The 18745-nt window shown below is 48.2% G+C and overlaps 1 protein-coding gene and 1 long non-coding RNA gene across 2 annotated transcripts; one reads left to right on the top strand and one right to left on the bottom strand.

Moving 5' to 3' along the window:
- Nucleotides 1-709: 709 nt before the first annotated feature.
- On the top strand, nucleotides 710-16609 carry SFXN4 (sideroflexin 4). The gene is made up of 14 exons (XM_081536282.1): nucleotides 710-1102; nucleotides 2606-2671; nucleotides 3867-3941; nucleotides 4837-4863; nucleotides 4947-5001; nucleotides 5697-5722; nucleotides 6623-6676; nucleotides 6762-6818; nucleotides 6951-7016; nucleotides 7672-7750; nucleotides 8990-9105; nucleotides 11970-12055; nucleotides 14462-14579; nucleotides 16200-16609. Exons 1-14 carry the CDS (start codon nucleotides 779-781, stop codon nucleotides 16275-16277), a joined length of 1227 nt encoding a protein of 408 aa, XP_081392408.1. The 5' UTR covers nucleotides 710-778; the 3' UTR covers nucleotides 16278-16609.
- LOC145524297 (uncharacterized) lies at nucleotides 11391-18423 on the bottom strand. The gene is made up of 2 exons (XR_014067383.1): nucleotides 18351-18423; nucleotides 11391-14603 (listed from the first exon to the last, which is right to left on the bottom strand). It is a non-coding gene; the product is annotated as an uncharacterized LOC145524297 (long non-coding RNA).
- Between the last annotated feature and the right edge of the window lie 322 nt (nucleotides 18424-18745).

The following is an 18745-nucleotide window of genomic DNA, read 5'->3' on the forward strand; positions in this document are numbered from 1 at the left end:
CTGCAAGTGGTCCAGACTGAGCACCTCCTATGGACCCAGCAGTGCGGGGGCTTTCACATGTTTCTGTCATTGTACCCACAACAAAAACACAATAGGTACAATTATTGTCATCATTTTACAGATGAGAAAGTAGACTTGAAGATACTGACTTGACCATGGCCACACAAGTATTCCATGGCACCAGGTCCCTAACCTAGGACTCCTGAGGAGCCCCCTGAACACTCTCAACATCCAGCCTTCCACAAACACATGCATTTAACCTTCACACACCCCAATGCTGGGGAAATGGGTGGAGGCAGAAGGAAGGCACATTTTCCTCTACAAGTGGTCTCTACCCGCTTTCGTGTACAACAGAGGAAACTGGATTTGCCCCAGCGCAGGGGAAAAACCCTTGGGCAGAGACACTGCCTGAGAGGCAGGGCTAGGGAACCTAGAAGGACCCCGGAGCTTGGTTTAATGCTCTCAAGTCGACTTCTGAAAATTCGAAAAAGAGGTACCACTGGGCCGCACAAATTATGTAGCGCGTCCTACCCCCCATCCCGTGTCCGCTGGACTTCAGGTGCAATCTGAAGAAGGGATTTCTGAGGGTAAAAAGCCTGTGCTCGGGGAGGTGAGACGCTGCAGGAGTGCAGGGTGAGGTTGTGGAAGGTAACAGGCGCCCCTGATCGGATCTTCTCTGTAGGTCCCGTGACATGGGGGTTACACAGGTGAACCGTCTAGGCCTGAAGGCGGCCAGCCTACCCGAAAGTGGGGAAAGAAGGTTGGGAACACATGGCCTATGGGGGAGGTGGGCTCCCGGCAACAGCAGGCATGCGGGAACCCGGGAGCGGGAAAAGAGCGCACGCAGTACGGAGGAGCCGAGGGCGCGCGGGCCTGGGAGCCGGGAGCCGGAGCAGGGGACGCGCGCGCGCCCGGGGCGGGGCTCGCCGCCCGGCTCCTCCTCTCCGCCAGGCCCGGCCGCCGCGGCCTTTCCGGGCAGCTCTTAAGGTCCCAGGAAGAGGAGCCCGGAAGAGAAGCGCGGGGGATCGGGCGGCTCCGAGGGTGCAGCGGCGCCGCCGCCCGCATGGAGCCCAACGTGCGCTTCTGGATCACCGAACGCCAAGTACGGCCCGGGCCCGGCGCGGCTGGGGGCGGGGAGGGCGCGGGCCGCGCGGCCTGGAGTCGCCGCTGGCCGCCGTGACCTTGGGCAGGCCACGTGGTCGAAGCACCCGCCTTCTCTTTTCAGAACCCGGGGAGGGAACGAAGGGAAACCCAGGCTTGCAGGATGCCGTGGGCCACGGCTGTTAGCGTGCGTCGCCTCTGCCGCAGACTTAGCTAGGGAGGGTAACACAGTGTCATCCTGCAGATCGCACGAACCAGGAGTCACTCCCCACCCCTCAGGGGTCTGCTTCTGCTGCCCAGGCTGTTGCTGAGCACCAGGTTGGAGAGGCACAAAACAGGTCATCCCCAGGAGTCCCCCAGGAGTCTGTAGGCTCAGCCACCCGACCACGGGATTCCGGGCTGCGGGATGCCCCGCCTGCAGGCAGTGGCCGGGAGGCGCTGTCCAATAGAAATAGGATGGAGCCACGTGGGTAATTCCAAATTTTCTAGTAGTCACATTAAAAATATATATATGACTTTTTACATCTTAATTTTAATAATATATTGCATTTAGCCCAGTAGAAACAAAATATTAACATTTCAACATGTAATCGATATAAAAAATTATGAATGAGATTTCTTACATCCTTTTCTCTAGGAAGTCTTTGTGTATAGTTTCCACATACAGCACATCTCAGATTGGCCTGGCCACAGCACGTTTCTAAAACGTTCTCTTTCAGCCTTGACCTAGAACAGAGCTTAGCTCCGTTCGCTTAGGCGGGAAAGTCAAGGACAAGGAACTCAAGTTGTCCTAGCAGAGCCAGGCCTCAAAGAGGGAGTTACTGCAAAGTTTGGGGGCTTGGGGAAGCAAACCAAGCCTCCTTTCTCCATATGTGAACCAAACTGCCTTCATTGAGTCTTCACTGGAGAGTTCAGTTCTTTATGACTGGAGTTAAGCCTCATAACCAGGCTTCCCAGGTGACTGGTAGAGAATCTGCTACAGTGCAGGAGACTCCAGTTCAGTCTCTGGGTAGGAAAGATCCCCTGGAGGAGGAAATGGCAACCCACTCCAGTATTCTTACCTGGAGAATCCCATGTACAGAGGAGCCTGGCGTACTACAGTCCTTAGGGTTGCAGTGACAAGACTGAGCACGCATTCAAGCTTTATAATCACCTGAGGGGTGTGAAGAAACAGATTCTGAGACCTTTCTAGGCAGTGCTTCAAGGTGATATGTGGGGAGTGAACATAGGTCCATTTGACCCCAAAGTCTGGGCTTTTAATCCTCAAGAGCAGTTTGAGGTGAAGAGCACAGACCATTGGGCTGATTGGGCTTCCTTGAGTACGTTCATGAGCCCTTGGAAGCTTCAGTGTCTTCACCTGTAGGATGGGGATGTTGTGAGGATTCTAGGAGATGCTGCAAGAAGAAGGCCCTATGAGGTTCTGAAAATAATGTTAACTGTTATTATTACCTGTTTTTGTTTTTCTGCTGCCATTAACCTCCCTGGTGCTCCTGTCCCTCTTAAGTCTTTCATTCAAAGATTTCTTCAGTGGACAGAATTACTGGATCCTACGAATTTGGTTCTTTCAATTGTAAGTATTTTCTTGTTTTCAAAAATAGTGAATTTCACATTTTATTCTGAAATGTGAAGGCTGTGTGTCCCTTTTCAAAGCAGTTGAAATAACAGAATCCATGTATATTATCATGTTTTTATTCCTTGTGAATGAACTTGTGGGATTGGAAGGTTGGTACATGAGAGCAGACATCCATTTAACAGGTAGTACCAAACCCTGGCTTCCCAGGTGAGTGACTCAGTGGTAGACAATCTGCCTGCAATGCAGGAGACACAGGTTCGATTCCTGGGTCTGGAAGATGCCCTGGAGAAGGAAGTGGCAACCCACTCCAGTATTCTTGCCTAGGAAATCCCATGGACAGAGGAGCCTGGTGGGCTACAGTCCCTGGGGCCACAAAAGAGTTGGACACAACTTAGTGACTAAACAACAACAACCAACCAAACCCTGGGCTGGTGCTGGTGGTTTCAAAGGGAATCAAAACAAACCTCCCTGGTAATGCAGGACAGACTAGCAAAGCTAGTCACAGACCTTGACCCAGGGCTCTGAGGGCAAGGTGTAGCGGGGACTTGGGGGAGGTTGTTTAAAGAAGGCTGGGAGGGAGAAACTGTTAGGAAGACAGGACTGTAAGCAAAGGGGAGGGGGGCAGGGGCCAGGTCACCCAGTTACTGGGTCTTTTAACTCAGGGGAACCAGACAGTTCTGGAAGGTCCTTGTGTGCCATTCAGACAAGAGGGATTTGTACTTAGCCATGTGATGAGTAACCAGAGGGACCCAGACTATGATCAGTTCAGGGGAGGACTCAGTTATCTAAGTGAAAGATGAGAGTTTGAACCAGGTGTGGCTGGGGGATGAAGAGGAAGAGAAACCCTTCGTGAGAGACCAGCAATGACACTTTCAGCCAGATCCGCAGGGACACTCCCATCTTTGTGCTCAAATAAATGTTCTCTGCCGTTTTGTTTATAATAGAGAAAAACAAGAAACAAGCTGAATGCACATCAGTAGGGAAATAGAGAAATATAGTATGGTATATTCATGCAGTGGAATACTGAGAGTGTGGGTTCAATCCCCGGCCAAGAATTAAGATCCTGCAAGCCTATTGGAGCAGTCAAAAAAAAAAAAAATTAAAATCAGGTGTTAGTAAGCATGTGATTCTTAAATCTATGGATAAATCTGAAGTTGAGATCGTTGCTTGATTTCTTTATATCTGATTATAGGAAAAAATAGAAAAATCGAGGCAACTATTGTTAACAAATGAAGATGCATCCAGAGGTGACTTGGAGGACAAAAGGGTATGTTTCTTGTTCCCAGGTGTGCCTGGCTCAAGGCTGGGCTTGGCTGCCTTCAGGTGATTCTAACTGCATGGTCTGAAATCAGATGGGATTTTGTCATCATCAACACTGCTCAGTTGGGTTAGCTTTTAAAATATAGTTAGGATTCCTTCTTGTAAGCCAGATGAATATGAGTTACGACTGTTAGGAACTAGTATTAAGGAGAAAAAGCATAGGGTTCCTCCTGTGTAACAGAGATTGGCAGTTGCAGTATCTGTTATGGGTGTTCTCTGTAGCTGACTCCTGAGCCCCATGGCAAATTCCAGAATTCTGGCAGGCCTCTGAAGTCAGAATCTGCTCCCTGTTAGAAGCAGTGTTACGGGGTGGGGTTACAGCCCCTGCCCAAAGACTTAAGCCCAGTGTTTGTTATCTACCTTGCAGCGAATGGGGCTTTCCAGAGCCCACAAACATCAATCCCTTGAGGCAGCCTGTTTAGCTCGCATGTTTAACTTGGTTTTTCTAAGAACTTGTTGGGGCCTCTGAACTCACACCTGGCTCTGTTACAGTGACTTGGCTAATGGCATGGTTTGCACAGTCTGCTCTGCTCTGAGCCGGGGGAGGCTGACTGCATTCAGGGACTTCCCCAAAGGACGAGTTAGATGTTGGCTTCTCCAAGGTCACAGGCTTGGGGGGCTTTTTAATGTTTTGGTCATTTTCGTGTGGCTCTTCTTTTTGCTTGTTAGTTCATTTATTTGGTTTACTTGTTTTGATCTGCTCTGCCCCTGTGGTAGAGAACAGTTCACCCTCCATTCTCTAAAAGGTGGAGCAAAGGTGGCACCAGAAATGAAACTGGAGAGGAGCTATTTTGGCTGCCGAGCCACCTTTAAAAGCTATTGCTTCGTCTTTCTCTTTTTAGATACAAGAAGCTTGGAAGAGAAGTCTTGTAAGTTGCAGCCTCATCCTAATTTCTAGCCTAAAATAACAAAACCAAACATCAGACTCACCTTTGTGTTTACCCTTCTGAAGTCCACAGTGCATCCTGACAATAGCCGGCTAATACCTGGTCCTTTTCGACCTGCAGGTGAGTTGATTCTAATTTTCACAAGTGGTTTGTAACCTTTAGAAAACCTTGCCTCCCTCCGAGTCATATGGTTGATTCCCCTGGCAACCAGCCCCATCCTTCCCAAAGTCACCCTGTTGACATTATCTCAGGTGTAGTTGAAAGGGGCTTGTTATGAAGAATGAGAAGCACTTGGGACTTCCTGGGTGGTCCGGTGGCTAAGACTCTCTGCTCCCAACTCAGGGAGCCCAGGTTTGATCCTTGACCAGGGAACTAGATCCTGCATGCCACAGCTAAGACCTGGGGCAGCCAAATAAATTTAAATAAAAAGAATAAGAGACACTCCTTTCACCTCTATCCCCCTTCTAACTTAGGAAATTTCAAGGGTTTTAGGATCTCTGTGCCAGGAATAGGGATGAAGACCAAATACATATGTCCTATCATAAGTCACAGTGTCACAGATGTATTGAATTCACCTGGAAGGATGAACAAAGACTTGCAACAAGTGACCACTTAACCTTAGTGACAGAAAGCCTGGTCAGGTCTTCCTCTGCTGTGCTGGTTTTAAGTTTTGCTTTATGCACGTAGTTATTATTTTTATTAGAAAGAAAAGTGCGTAAAAAATATCCTTTGACTCCCATGCCTGAGAACAGGCTTCTTGGTGGGCGGTTTTCCACCCTCTCTGCCGTCACTGACCCTCTTGTCTTTTTTACCAGCTCTCCTGCCTTTCACGGCGCCCACGGTGAGTAAGCTGTCATTCACCACTAAGAAGCCAAGGGGTCAGGAGGATGTCCATCCATCTCCTAAGCTCTGGGCCCCTGTCCCGTGACTGCCTGATAGATGGTTAGGACCTCCCACCTCTGACCCTTGTCCACAACCCACCCCTACTTATCCCTCTGGGCATCAGGGCCTGTGAGGATATACAACGTCACAAGGTAACCCTTTCTTTGAACACCTACCGTGTGCCAAGCGCTGTGGAGGAGGTTGATGAGTTAGGACATGCTCCATGGCACAGGCCCATGTCACTGGCCCATGTCACCTCCTCTCCCCAAGCCCCCTCCCCCTGCAATCAGGCAGGCCCTCCCCTGGGACCTGGAATCACCCCCCAGCAAGGCTGTCCACCTTGGCTCTCATGAGGCACGCTCACTAAGTGACAGCACTCCTCTGCCCCCTGCAAATTTAATTTAAAATAAATTAAAATGATGCTTCTCAGCCGCCCCGCTCGATTGCACGTCTGGAGACAGGGACCACTGTGAGGAACCCCTGGGCTCTCACTGCCCATGGGGGCCCATCCAGCACCACCTGTCCACTGGCCACTAGCCCCTGGCATCCACATCTTCTGCTTCTTGCCCCCGCTCTTGGGGACTCAGTTCTACATCTCCCTGGGGAAGTTCTGTGTGCCACAAGCCTTCCCTTCCCCCCCAAGACACTCTCAGCTCTGCTTTATTTTCTTTAATTGAAATATACTTCATTTACAGTGTTTCAGGTTTACAGCAGAGTGATTCATTATGTATGAATTCTTTTTCAGATTCTTTTCCATTGTAGGTTATTACAAGATCTTGGATATAGTTCCCTGTACTACACAGTAGGTCCTTGTTTATTTTATATATAGTAGTCTATATCTGCTTTACTTTCTTTACAGCTATTTCTGTCAATGCTGCCAGTGAAAAATCTGAAGTCCATGATTTTACCTCAGGTAGCAATTCTTTCTGTTTCAGAATTATTGAATTTTGTTACGCTTGAAACCAAAATGTGACGTGTTAGCCTCTGTCTTCCTGTAGGCTTCCTTCTACACCTACAGTACAGTCTTCAACATCGTCAATGGAAATGCAAGTTATGTGAGTATTGCAAGGCCCAGAGGGCATGCAGTTTCACTGTGTTTCTTTTGGTGATTTTGTGTGTTTGTTGGAATTATCTTTCCTGGGTAAAACTGTGGTATTTGCTAAATATGAACCTTTGTTTTTCCCTAGGATCGTCGCGCCCATGAGAGTTTATTACTAGGAGCAGGAGTGATTGCTTCTTCAACTTTTTTGGGTGTATGTATTTTTTAAATGTGTCAAATCTTTTTTACTCCTCAGAGTCAAAATTTTATGTTCTAACTGAGTTTAGAAAGTACGATTAAGACATAAAGAAGAAAATCAAAGTTACCTCTAATCCTATAATCTCAGAATTATGTGATTTTTTTTTTCTAAGTTTATAGGCATGGACTCAGTACTGTTATCTTTCTTAAATTAATTCAGGGGACTTTCCTGGTGGTCCAGTGGTTAAGACTCTGAACTACCACTGCAGGGAGTATAGGTTTGATCCCTGGTCAGGGAACTAAAATCCCATATGCAGAGCTATGCGACCAAAAAAAAAAATAATGTCATGTTTGTAAACATGTTATACAAATTGTGTTTTGCTTTCAATGTCAGGACACTGTAATGAGTGAAAATGTAGACTTCAGAGTCTGGTGAGCCTGTGGTCACATCTTGGCTCAAATCCTTAACATCTTAGTGACTCTGGACAGGTTCTGTAGCCCAAGTCTCCTAGTGTTCCTCTGATGATCAGGGAGAACACTTTAGTGTTGCAGGATTTAAAACAAGCAATATGTGGAGACGCTTGCAGGGTCCTGCCCTGTAACAGGAACTGAGTTGACACTAACTCCCTGCTGGTCCCATGCAATAATGATTTGTCTCTCTTATTTTCTAGTTATTTCCTCGTTTACTCCAAGTAAGGCTTTCAATGAATAGCATTCTGAGCAGAAATGTCATTCCCGTCATCATTCTTGGTAAGCAGGAGCCTGCCTCCATCTTCAGGGATACCCCAGTCCCTGGGCCTCACTGCAGCTGGTGAGAGCCACCATTTACAGCTTGCTGGTGCCCCAGGTCCAGATGGGGTCTTTGGTTTGAGAAATGACGCTTTCTCTGTAGATACCCTTTTAGTTGTCAAAGGATGAACACAAACCTGGAAACGCAAATTACATTTTATTTATTTATATTTATATAAATTTATATTTATATTTATTATTTGTAATAAATATTCATTATACTCCAATTGTTAATTTTTAAAATTTTTTATTGGAATATAATTGCTTTACAATATTGTTAGTTTCTGCTGTACAGCAAAGTGAATCAGCTATATGTGTGTGTGTGTGTGTCTGTGTATACACATTTACCCTCCGTCTTAAACCTGCTTCCCACCGCCCCCATCCCAACCCTCTAGGTCATCACAGAGCGCTGAGCTGAGCTCCTGTGCTAAACAGCAGCTTCCCACTAGCTCTCTGTTTTACACATGGTAGTGTATATATGTCAATCCCAATCTCCCAGTTTGTCCCCCCTTCCCCTTCCCTCTCTGTGTCCGCATGTCCATTCTCTATGTCTCCATCTCTTTGTAAAGACTGTACAGCCTTGTCCATATATTATTTCACTGAATCTTGACAACAACTTAGGGGCAGGTAATATTATTCCCATTTACAGATGAGGAGACTGAGGCAAGGGGCAGTTAGGGAGATTTTCTAGGGTTACACAGGGAGGAAGTATAATCTTGAGGATTTCAAACTAGTGGTCTGACTCCAAGGGAGCGACACAGATATTAACCAACTGTTTTAAATTTGCCAGCCTGCAAGTTCAGTGGTTCACACTCAGCATTTGGGCTTGGAAATCAAAGCAGCTTGAAGAGTTGGCAGAATTAGGTCAGTGGTAAAATCTGGGAGATTATGTTATAGAAACTGGGTCAAGCCAGCTTCAGCAAAGAAGGCAGGCATATTTCAAGGGCCCTGGGGTTTTTCTGGGAATCCCGTCAAGGGTGTCGGGACCTGGGGCTGGGTTGTAGTCAGGATCCAAGACCGAGAAGCCAGCAGTTCTGACCCCTACTCCACAGCCCAGGAGAGAGCTGACCTTGTATGTGTCAGGTGACCACCCGTTTTATCGGCAAAGCACACCCATCAGAGAAAGAGGCATGACCCTCGAAAATATGTCCCTTCCCTGGACCCACACTTATCTCTCTGTTTCCTTCTTTATGTCTGTAGCCCAACTCAGTGGGATGAATGTGATCGCCTCCCGAAGTTTGGAGCCCATGCGTGGGATCAAGGTCATGGACAAGGAAGGCAATGTCATAGGTTATTCCAGAAAAGCTGGGACAAAGGTAGGGGATGCACGCTGTGGTGATGTAAGCTGCTTGGCTTTGGGGCAAAGAATTTAATTGTCAGTCTGAGAGCTGGATAATAAATTCACATCTCCCTTCAGCCTTTTCTTATCTGTGTTTTCTCATGACGCTCAGAGAGAGTTTACATTTGCACTCGGATGTTTAAAAGGTGATGCAGTATCTGGGTTCTCCAGAAAAACAGAACCAATAGAATATCTGACCATCTATCTATCAGTCATCTATATAAATACATTAAGTGTGTGCTGTGCTAAGTCGCTTCGGTCGTGTCTGACTTTTTTGGAATCCTATGGACTTTAGCCCACCAGACTCCTCTGTCTGTGGGATTCTCCAGGCAAATACACTGGAGTCGGTTGCCACGCCCTCCTCTTCCAGCGGATCTTCCCGAGCCAGGGATTGAACCCACGTCTCTTCTGTCTCCTGCCTTAGCAGGCAGGTTCTTTACCACTAGCACCACCTTCTCCAGTGGATCTTTCCAACCCAGGAATCAAACTGGGATCTCCTGCATTGCAGTTGGATTCTTTACCAGCTGAACTACCAGAGAACCCAAATATATATATCGAAATTTATTTTATTATTATTTTAATTTTTATTATTTGTCTGTACTGTGTCTTAGTTGCTGCATGCAGAAACTCTTAATTGCAGCTTGTGGGATCTAGTTCCCTGACCAGTGATTGACCAAGACTGGGAGCACAGAGTCTTAGCCCTTGGACCACCAGGGAAGTCCCACCACAGTCCAATTTTAGAACATTTTCATCCCCCTGAAAATTTTGTCGGGTGCCCGTTTCAGTCACTCCCCCTCCCACCCCCAGCCCCAGGGAAACACTGATCTGCTTTATGTCTTCATTGTTTTACCTTTTCTAGAAGTTTCATACAAGTGAGTCACAGTATTTTTGTGTCTGGGCTCTTTGACGTTTGAGGTTCATCCCTCTTTTAACGCGTTGGTAGTGCGTGGCTTTTTATTGCCAAGTAGTCTTGCAGTGTATGGCTGGACCACGTTTTGCTTGTCTACTCCCCAGGCGATGGACATTTGGATTGTGTCCAATTTTTGGCTGTTGCCCCTGATGCCGCTCTGACCACTTGTGTACAACTCTGTGTGTAGATGTGTGTTGGCATTTTTGTTCAACAGAATTTTAACTGCAGGGCATGTAGAGAAGCGTGCAAGCAAATGTTTAATCCACAAGTTGTTCTTCAGCACCTCCCGCCTCCCAGGCGCTGTGCTGGACTCTGGAGACCCATCCCCTCACCAGTCAGCATCGCTTCTCTCCAGGGGCTGGGAGGGAGCCTCGGGCCCTGCTAGCTACCCAGTTATCTAGCCCATCTTATTGAGAGGAGATTCCTTGTTTGCAAGACAGCCAATTTAGGGTAAAAGAAAGGTTTGATGATCTACTTTAAAAAAAGCAAAAAAACTCTGATCTTTCTCTTTAGAATAAAGTGTCTGTGATCGTGCGTAAGCTTGAGCGTTCTTTCGTCACTTCCCTATCACCGGAAGGTTTCTTTTCTTTGGCTAAAGTTTCAGAAACTGCGTAACCAGCAATATCTGATTGTAATAGGGCACCTTTGATCAGATTTCAGGAGCCTAGTCCACGCTGTTTTCCATTGACTGGCTGTGTCAGCTACTCAGCTGCAGGCCGTCACGCGTCTCGCAGTGTCTCCTCATGACCGGTGTCTGGTTTGGAATGTCTTCCCTTCCTCACAAGACAAATGGAGAGAGGCCGGCCTTGCCCTGCTGACACTGAAACACGCCAGGCTCAGCTACCACTCTTTTCTTCTTGGAGTCGAGCGACTTTATCTTATATTCCTGAAAGATTAGTTTTAAAAGCCACACCCTCCTTGCAGCCCTCTGTCCTTGTGGGGGAAGGGCATTCCTGCGGGGGACCAGATGGGCTGAGCATTAGTGTCCTAGGCAGAAAACAGGCATGTGGGCCACAGTAGAGAAGCCTGGACGATGGGCTTCGGACAGTGGGCTTTGGACATAGCCACGGAGTCACAGGAGGCCGGAAGTGCACAGAACAGATTTCAGGGGAGGGCAGGGTAGGCAGAGTACCTGTCTGTCTCGCACTGAGCGTGTAGAGTTGTGTCTTACCCAGGGACTGGGTTCTGACGTTCCAATGCAAGTGTCATCTGTAGTCAAAATTTCCCTTGAACATCTCCGATGTTGCCCTTGAGTACACGTGATTTTGTGCATATAACCCATACTGTCAGTGATATGTTTAAAGGTTCATATAGAGAGTAATGTATATTATAGAAAAGATGGCAACACGGTATACACTATACATACATGTTTATGCAAAATAAAATTTTATAACACACTGTTCATCACACAAGCAAAAGATGAGTCCGTGCAGGCAGACTCATGCATGTTACATGCGGACATGATGCCATCCCAGTGCCCTCGGAGCTGGGCTTCCCCTACTGGAAGGAGTGGGATTAACTGGGGGCAGTTCAGGAGAGAAAGGCTGGTGGCAGAGTCCTGGACTGAAGGAAAAACGTGGAGATGTCCTCAGTGGCGAATCAAACTTTTCCAGCAAAGGGACTGCCATTTGGTTCTAAGTAAGGATTTGTTTGTCAGCTGCTTCTGCTTGTGCTTAATGTTTTATTTGGGGTGGTTGGTGGAAGCGATGGAGACCATTGTGGAGTCAGGGAGAGGTTAATCTCATCTCCGGTCACTTCAGGCACCAACTCCAGGCATCTTCTGTATGTGTGCAGGTCAAGCGCTGCTTCCAGCTCTTTGCACATGCAGAGAGGGGAGAATGGCAGTTTGCCAGTCTCTGTCGTGAGTTGCAAGATCCCTGGAAATCGTCCCACTCCATGTGCTAAGCTGCTTCTCTTTTCATTTCCACTAGGCCGTTAAAGATACAGCAACATCCAGAGTTGTGCTGTTTGGGACCTCTGCGTTTATCCCTGAAGTCTTCGCATTTTTTTTTAAAAGGTAAGAGGTATGCTTATATCCCCGGGAAGGAATAAACATGTTGACCATCAAAATCGTATAAGATTTGTCAAATACTGAACCCGATGAGAGGGATGGGAAGAAGGTACTTTAGGAATCTTCCTTCTAATCAGTCTTCATCACCGTTAAGATGGTAGGATTGATTTAGGGCAGGTGTGGAAATCCTGATGTGCACATTCCAACAAACCTGGACTCTCCCCCAGGCTCTGTCCTCAGTTACATCTACTCCTTGGGCGTGTCCCTGCACCTGCTGAGGCTCGAGTCCTCATTTCTGCTGATAGAAAGATGAGTTTGGAGGATTTGCAGGCCCTGGAGAAGGACCTGGCAACTCACCCCAGTATTCTTGCTTGGATAATTCCAGGAACAGAAGAGCCTGGCAGGCTACAGTCCATGAGGTCACACAGAGTCAGACACGACTGAGTGACTAACACTTTCACTTTTTCACTTTTCTTTCCCAAGTCTCTTTCCCCTCTTCGTTCCAAGCATGTGTTAAATTAGCTTAAGTGGCCCAGAATCAATCGACTGCCATTCCTTTTAATTTGTTTTAATATTTATTCATTTGGCTGTGCCGGGTCTTAGTTGTGGCCTGCAGGATCTTTTAGTTGTGGCTTGTGGGTCTAGTTTCCTGACCAGGGATTAAACCCAGGCCCCCTATATTAGGAGCACCAAGTCTTAGCCACTGGACAACAAGAGAAGTCCCTGCCATGGCCTGTTAGGAGGAGAGCCTGGGGTCAGCTAGTGTGAGAGGCCCCACTTGCAGGAAGTAGCTTAGGGCAGGAGGAGAGGCATTGGTTTAGATACCAGGAACGGGCAGGGCAAGTAGCCTGTGGCAGCTGATCAGAACTCTTGTGCATGACAGTCCTCTCTTCTCCTTTGTGGGTGCTGTCTTCCTGCTTTCCCTCTGTACATTGGCTTCTTCACATTGACACGTGACTGTGGCCACCTCCCAGCTCATATCCTTGCAGTGTCCTTTTTATAAAAAAATTTTTGGCCATACCCCATAACATGTGGGACCTTAATTCCCCAACCAGGGATCAAATCCACGCCCCCTGCATTGGAAGGCAGAGTACTGGGGTGGGTTGCCATGCCCTCCACCAGGGGATCTTTCCAATCCAAGGACTGAACCCATGTCTCTTATGTCTAACCTATATTGCCACGTGGGTTCTTTAGCACTAGCCACCTGGGAAGCCCCTTAATCACTGAGACCACTAGGGAAGTCCTCACAGTGTCTGGATAAGAGAGAAAAACACAGCAAACCTTGGGGTGTTGGGGGCAGGGGGTGTCTTCCACCAGTTCACAAACTCCTGGGAAAGGATTCTGTTGGCCCAGGAGGGTCACCTGCCTGGTGCTGGCCCAGTCTGCTCAGTGCATTTCAAGAAGCAGCAGTGTTCTGTCCAACTCTTACTTCCCGTGGTCGATCTAGCTGGGTGGGTGTAGGGACTTCTGCTGGGTTGGGTCCCCCTGCTCCTCTCTGGCTGACCTCAGCGTGGGGGACTCTGGGAAAGCTTGGGTCTCGAGGTTCATCCTCCAAGGCCTGAACAGTGGTACCACCTGCCTGGTGGGGAGAGGTGGTCCTCATTTCCCGGTGGGCCTTGGGGGTGCCTGGAAGAGACCTCGTCCCACACCCATGACGGTATCCAAGGCAGGGTGGCTGCGGTGGCCTTTCAGACTCAACCCTTTCATTTTTACCTCTGAAAAGCCTCAAGGCTCAGAAGGGGAAGGCAACTTAACCTGAGCCCAGGATCTGTCAGTGGCCGAGCCCCAGCCGGACCCCAGGACCCCAGGACCCCAGGTCTCTGACTTCCCAGGCTAGGCTTCTTGCACCTTCTTCCCACAGTCTCAGAGATCAGGGTCAGAATGTCACAGTCCAGGGGAGGAGGGCGCAGGTCCTAGAATCTGACCTCTCACTTGTGAGAATTTGAAGATGTTAGACAAGGTCCTTACCCGGTCGGTGGCTGCATCCTCTTGTTGGTGTGAAGGAGATGATGATAACACAGACCTCATAGGGTCGGAGGATAGCAGGTGAGCAAATGCATGTGAAGTGCTTGACCCGGGCCTGACATGTAGTGAGCGATCCATCCGTGCAGCTGCTAGTATCACCTGTTGTGGGGTGATTAGGAACGGAGGCCGGGCCTGGCTGCTCACAAAACAATTGGCTGCCATTTGAGCCCAGGGCAGGCCTCTAAAAAAGCTCTGGAGGGATGTCCCTGGTGGCCCAGTGGTTGAGTCCAAGCTTCCATGGCAGGTGGCCTGGGTTCGATCCCTGGATGGGGAACTGAGACCCCACATGCCATGTGGTGAGGCCAAAAAAATAAATAAAAATTTAAGTAAGCCATCTTTTAAAAATTTTTTTTAATTGAATTAAAAAGCCCTGGTATTTTCTTACAGGACCCAGTTTTTCCTGCAGAATCCATGGTCACTGTGGACCCTGAAGCTTTCCTGTACTATCCTCGTCATGGGATTGATGGTGCCACTTTCCTTTAGTGTCTTCCCACAGATCGGACGGGTAAGTGTCCCCCTTCAACTTCCTCTAAAAAAAAGTTTGTCTCTTCTCATTATCAGAGTGAGATAACGCATTCTCTGAAAAAATCAGGCCAAGTTTACAGAAGAATAAAGCAAAATAACATCATTTACGCATAATCCCACCCTTGGAATCCCACAGTTTTGGATTCTGTTTTTCTTAACTGTGTATCCGAAGTGTTTTCCTGGGACATTCGAAAAAAAAAAAACAACTTTGAGATAGTTTAAAGCTTCATAAGATACTATAGTGACGCCCCATCCTGTGGGGCTTTCTGCAGTGATGGAAACGTATATGTGTTGTCCAGTATGTGTAGTCTCTCATCACAGCTGGCTGTTGAGCACTGGAAACATAGCTAGTGTGGCTGAGGGATTCAATTTTTAATCTAGTGTAAGTGCTCACATGCACCTAGGACACCCGTTCGGTGCGTGCTCAGTCGTGTCTGACTCTTTGCAGCCCCATGGACTGTAGCCCACCAGACTTCTCTGTCTATGGGATTTCCCAGGCAAGAATACCGGAGTGGGTTGCCATCCCTACCCCAGGGGATCTTCATGACCCAAGGATCGAACCCGAGTCTTGTCTCCTACATTGGCAGGTAGATTCTTTACCACTTGGAATCTTTACCACTAGTGCCACCTGGGAAGGCCCTGCTGCTCTATAGAGCAGGATATATTATAATCTGTGATGAGTCAGACTGCATGGACTCAGATTCCCAGCTCATCCATGACCCTGGTCAATCTGCTTAAACTCTCTGAGGCTTAGTTTCTATTAAAGACAGATGGAGGTCATAATACCTCTGCAAAGGCTTGTTGCTGATAGCAAAGACATTACTGATGTAGTAGACACTGATTTCCGGCATTTCTTGGCTGAAATGCTTGTTGCTGTCACCATCACCACCCCCCGACCCCCAACCCCCACCAAGCAAGTCTTGGCATTTCCTGGACGTTTAAAATACCTTGTTGATCCAAGGTGGGTATGAGGTGGCTGAATGGTGGTCCTGTTCTGCCTGGGGTGGCTTGCAGCTAGAGTGCGGGGCTAAGAGAGGTTCTGCCAGGGCCCTGCCCAGGGTACCTCCTCAGACGTTGTGTGAGCTGCAGCATTTGTTTATATTTGAAATTTTCCATAAGAAAGTTTTTAAGGAACTTTCCTGACAGTCTAGTAGTTAGGACTGTGAACTTGCAATGCAAGGGGCCCAGGCTCAGTCCTTAATCAGGGAACTAAGATCCTGCAAGCCTTGAAGTGTGTGGGATTTTAGTTCCCTGACCAGGGACTTAACCCGGGCCCTCAGCAGTGACAGCGTGGAGTCCTAACCCCTGAACTGCCAGCGAATTCCAGGTTAATGGTTTTTTTTTTTTTAGACATCTCTGAAAAGATTGGACTGTGAAATAGATGCTTTCTGAACTTTTTTTTTGCTACACTACATGGCTTGCAGGGTCTTGATTTCCCGACCAGGGATTGAACCCAGGCACCCTTGGCAGTGAAAGCTCCAAATCCTAACATCCTAACCACTAGAGCACTGGGAACTCCTGAAAAAAAAAAAATTTTTTTTTAACTTCTAAGGCAAAAAAACTGAATATGCATATTAAGAATTTAACTTTGTTTTTTCAGATACAGTGCAGTGAGCTTGAAAAGGAAATTCAGTCAGCAACAGAAGAAACAGAACTCTTCTATAACAGAGGGGTGTAGGTGTGCGTTTTAGCTGCATTTGGTTGGTTCCTGTGTGAAAACCTTCCTCTAAGGTTTCAGTTTCAAGAACCCTTCCAGAAGTATCCTGGAAACCCCAGAGGTGTCTGTGCCAACAGGATGGTTTACAATGACACCTGCTGAGACTGGTCCTGCCTCGGGTCAGACAGGCTTGGATGGAAGAAGAAAAACGGGGGCTGCCCTGTCTGACCCACCACGTGTGGTTGCTAAGGGGATGTGTGCGTGATATAAGAGTCGGTTTTCTATTTGTTTGTCAGCCTGTGAAGATACTGTAAAATCACCAATAAACTTGTCTAGAGTTGAGTATTTGAAAACGGAGAAAGGTCCACGTGCCCAAAGCACAGGCATTAAACCGCTAGCCCACCTCCAGGTGGGGAGTGGGTGAAGCCCTTCCACCCCCAAAGCAACTGCGTTTCCCTTCTCAGCTTACTCCTGTTTGGACAGCTGCTTAAAACCTTTGCCAGCTGCTACCTAGCTCCTTCTTTCTCCTCCCTGGCAGATGACTCGTTCTCGCCCTCCACGGTGAAAGCCAAGGCTATCGGCCTCCTGGCACGAAGACTGCTGACACTCCACCCACACCCAGCCTCCCCTCCTCCCTGCAAGATCAGCAGTGTCCTGGGCTTGGGCCCCACCGACCCTGCCTGTTTCCTTGGGGCCTTGCTCTGCAGCCTTCACTGCCCCCTCTGGCTTCAGCCTCCCTCCTCTGCTTCTTCCCAGGAGCATTTCAACTGCATGAGTCACCTGGCTCATGAAAAAACAAACACCCCTCTGTGTAGCCCAAGTTTTTCAAAGAGTTTTCTGCCCTCACTCTTTCCACCCCACCTTCCACTGCTAAGGCTGCTGTCATCTGTGCCCCCAGCGCTGTTCACATGGCCACTGCCCACTGGGCAGGCCTGTCATGGGGCTGGCTCTCCCCTGAGCAACAGGCCCAAGTCCAGCTGTCCCCTGCACTTTGCCATCCGGACATACATTTGGGAGCATCTTTCCCTCCCAGTCTCAGGAAATGGCACTGCTGCTTACCGGCTTAGTCAGGACCACTGGCATCACTCTTATTCCCCCCTCCCCGCACCCCACTCAGTAGACTCAGCAGCTGGATAGTGTTAAGCCACTAGAACTCACCCCTCTGTCCGCGCCGCCACCACCATGGCTCAGTCCAACAGCATCCCCTGCTGGTATTGCTCATCAATCCATTTCTAGCCTGCTCTCCTAAACCACACCTGCTTAAAAGCCTTAAACAGCCTCCCAGTACACCAGAATCAAGTCTAAATTCCTTGCTATGGCAGGCAGAAGACTTGAGTTTATTCCTCTCTTGCCACACCCACTCCTCACTCTAGACTGACATCCATTAGTGTCTCTGAGCCTTCCCACATGCTGTTCCCTCTGTTCCAGGTTAACCTCTCCCTGGGCTTCAAGTCTGACTTGGACATCAATCACTTTCCTCCAGGGAGCCTTCCAGGATTCACAGGACTGAATTAGGTGCCCCTCCATTGTGCTCCCATAGCGCTCATGTCTCGCCTAGCACTTGCCACACAGCCATGCCATGGCCTGTTTGCTGACCCTATGCCCCCCAAGACAGTGCATCTTGAGAGCGAGAACCATTGTCCTGGGCATCAAGGAAGCCCCAGGATACAATACAACAGTACACAGTATAGAGTAGGTACCCATGTTTGTGTACTGGATGGAGGATGTCACACACCCTGCCCCAAGTCATCTCAGAATGCACCTGTGGGGCTTCCCTGGGGATCCAATGGTTAAGAAACTGCCTTGCAATGCTAGGGACACCAGTTTGATCTCTGGTTTGGGAAGATCCCACAGGCTGTGAAGCAACTAAGCCCGTGCTGCACAACTACTGAGCCTGTGCTCTAGAGCCCAGAAGCTAAAACTACTGAAGTCTGTGAGCCCTACAAGCCCATGCTCCACAAGAAGCCACCGCAATAAGAAGCCCTCACGCTGCAATGAAGAGTAGCCACCGCTCGCCGCAACTAGAGAAAGCCTGCATGCAGTAATAAAGACTCACCACAGCCAAAAAAATGAATCTTAAAAAAAACAACGCACCTGTGGCTTTCAGTTTTCCCTAGGCCACAATGACAGTTATCTCCAAATTTGGTAAAAGGTGTTTCACCACAACCTAAAAGGACAAAACCAGTCAAAATGATCTACCAGTCAGCTCCGTGTAGCCACAAGTTTCTACTGAACAAAATGACAAATGTGCAAAGGCTCCAAGTGAAGATTTTAGCCACTGATCGATGATACAGTAGTAATGTGAGGACATCTTCTCAAAGATGACACTTTAGAGTCAGCTCCAGGAAGGGGGTGTGGAGGAGAACCGGGTAAGGAAAGAAGGACCAAGCCAGGGGTGGAAGGAGCCAGACTGCTTAACATTCATATAGGTCTTCAGATTATCCCCAGGGGGTCTGCATTTGACAGAGAGGGTTTTTTCTTTTGTTTGG

Source organism: Giraffa tippelskirchi, chromosome 2 (genome assembly GCF_054371585.1).
Source record: "Giraffa tippelskirchi isolate mGirTip1 chromosome 2, T2T-mGirTip1v1.2.pri, whole genome shotgun sequence".
Classification (NCBI taxonomy): Eukaryota; Metazoa; Chordata; class Mammalia; order Artiodactyla; family Giraffidae; genus Giraffa; species Giraffa tippelskirchi.

What these genes read in the sequence shown, in the direction of transcription:
- SFXN4 (XM_081536282.1), top strand. Translation starts at nt 779, where the DNA reads ATGGGGGAGGTGGGCTCCCGGCAACAGCAGGCATGCGGGAACCCGGGA. An exon ending in TCAATGGAAATGCAAGTTAT is followed by an intron (nt 6,819 to 6,950) that starts GTGAGTATTGCA and finishes GTTTTTCCCTAG; the next exon opens with GATCGTCGCGCCCATGAGAG. An exon ending in TCTTCCCACAGATCGGACGG is followed by an intron (nt 14,580 to 16,199) that starts GTAAGTGTCCCC and finishes TTGTTTTTTCAG; the next exon opens with ATACAGTGCAGTGAGCTTGA.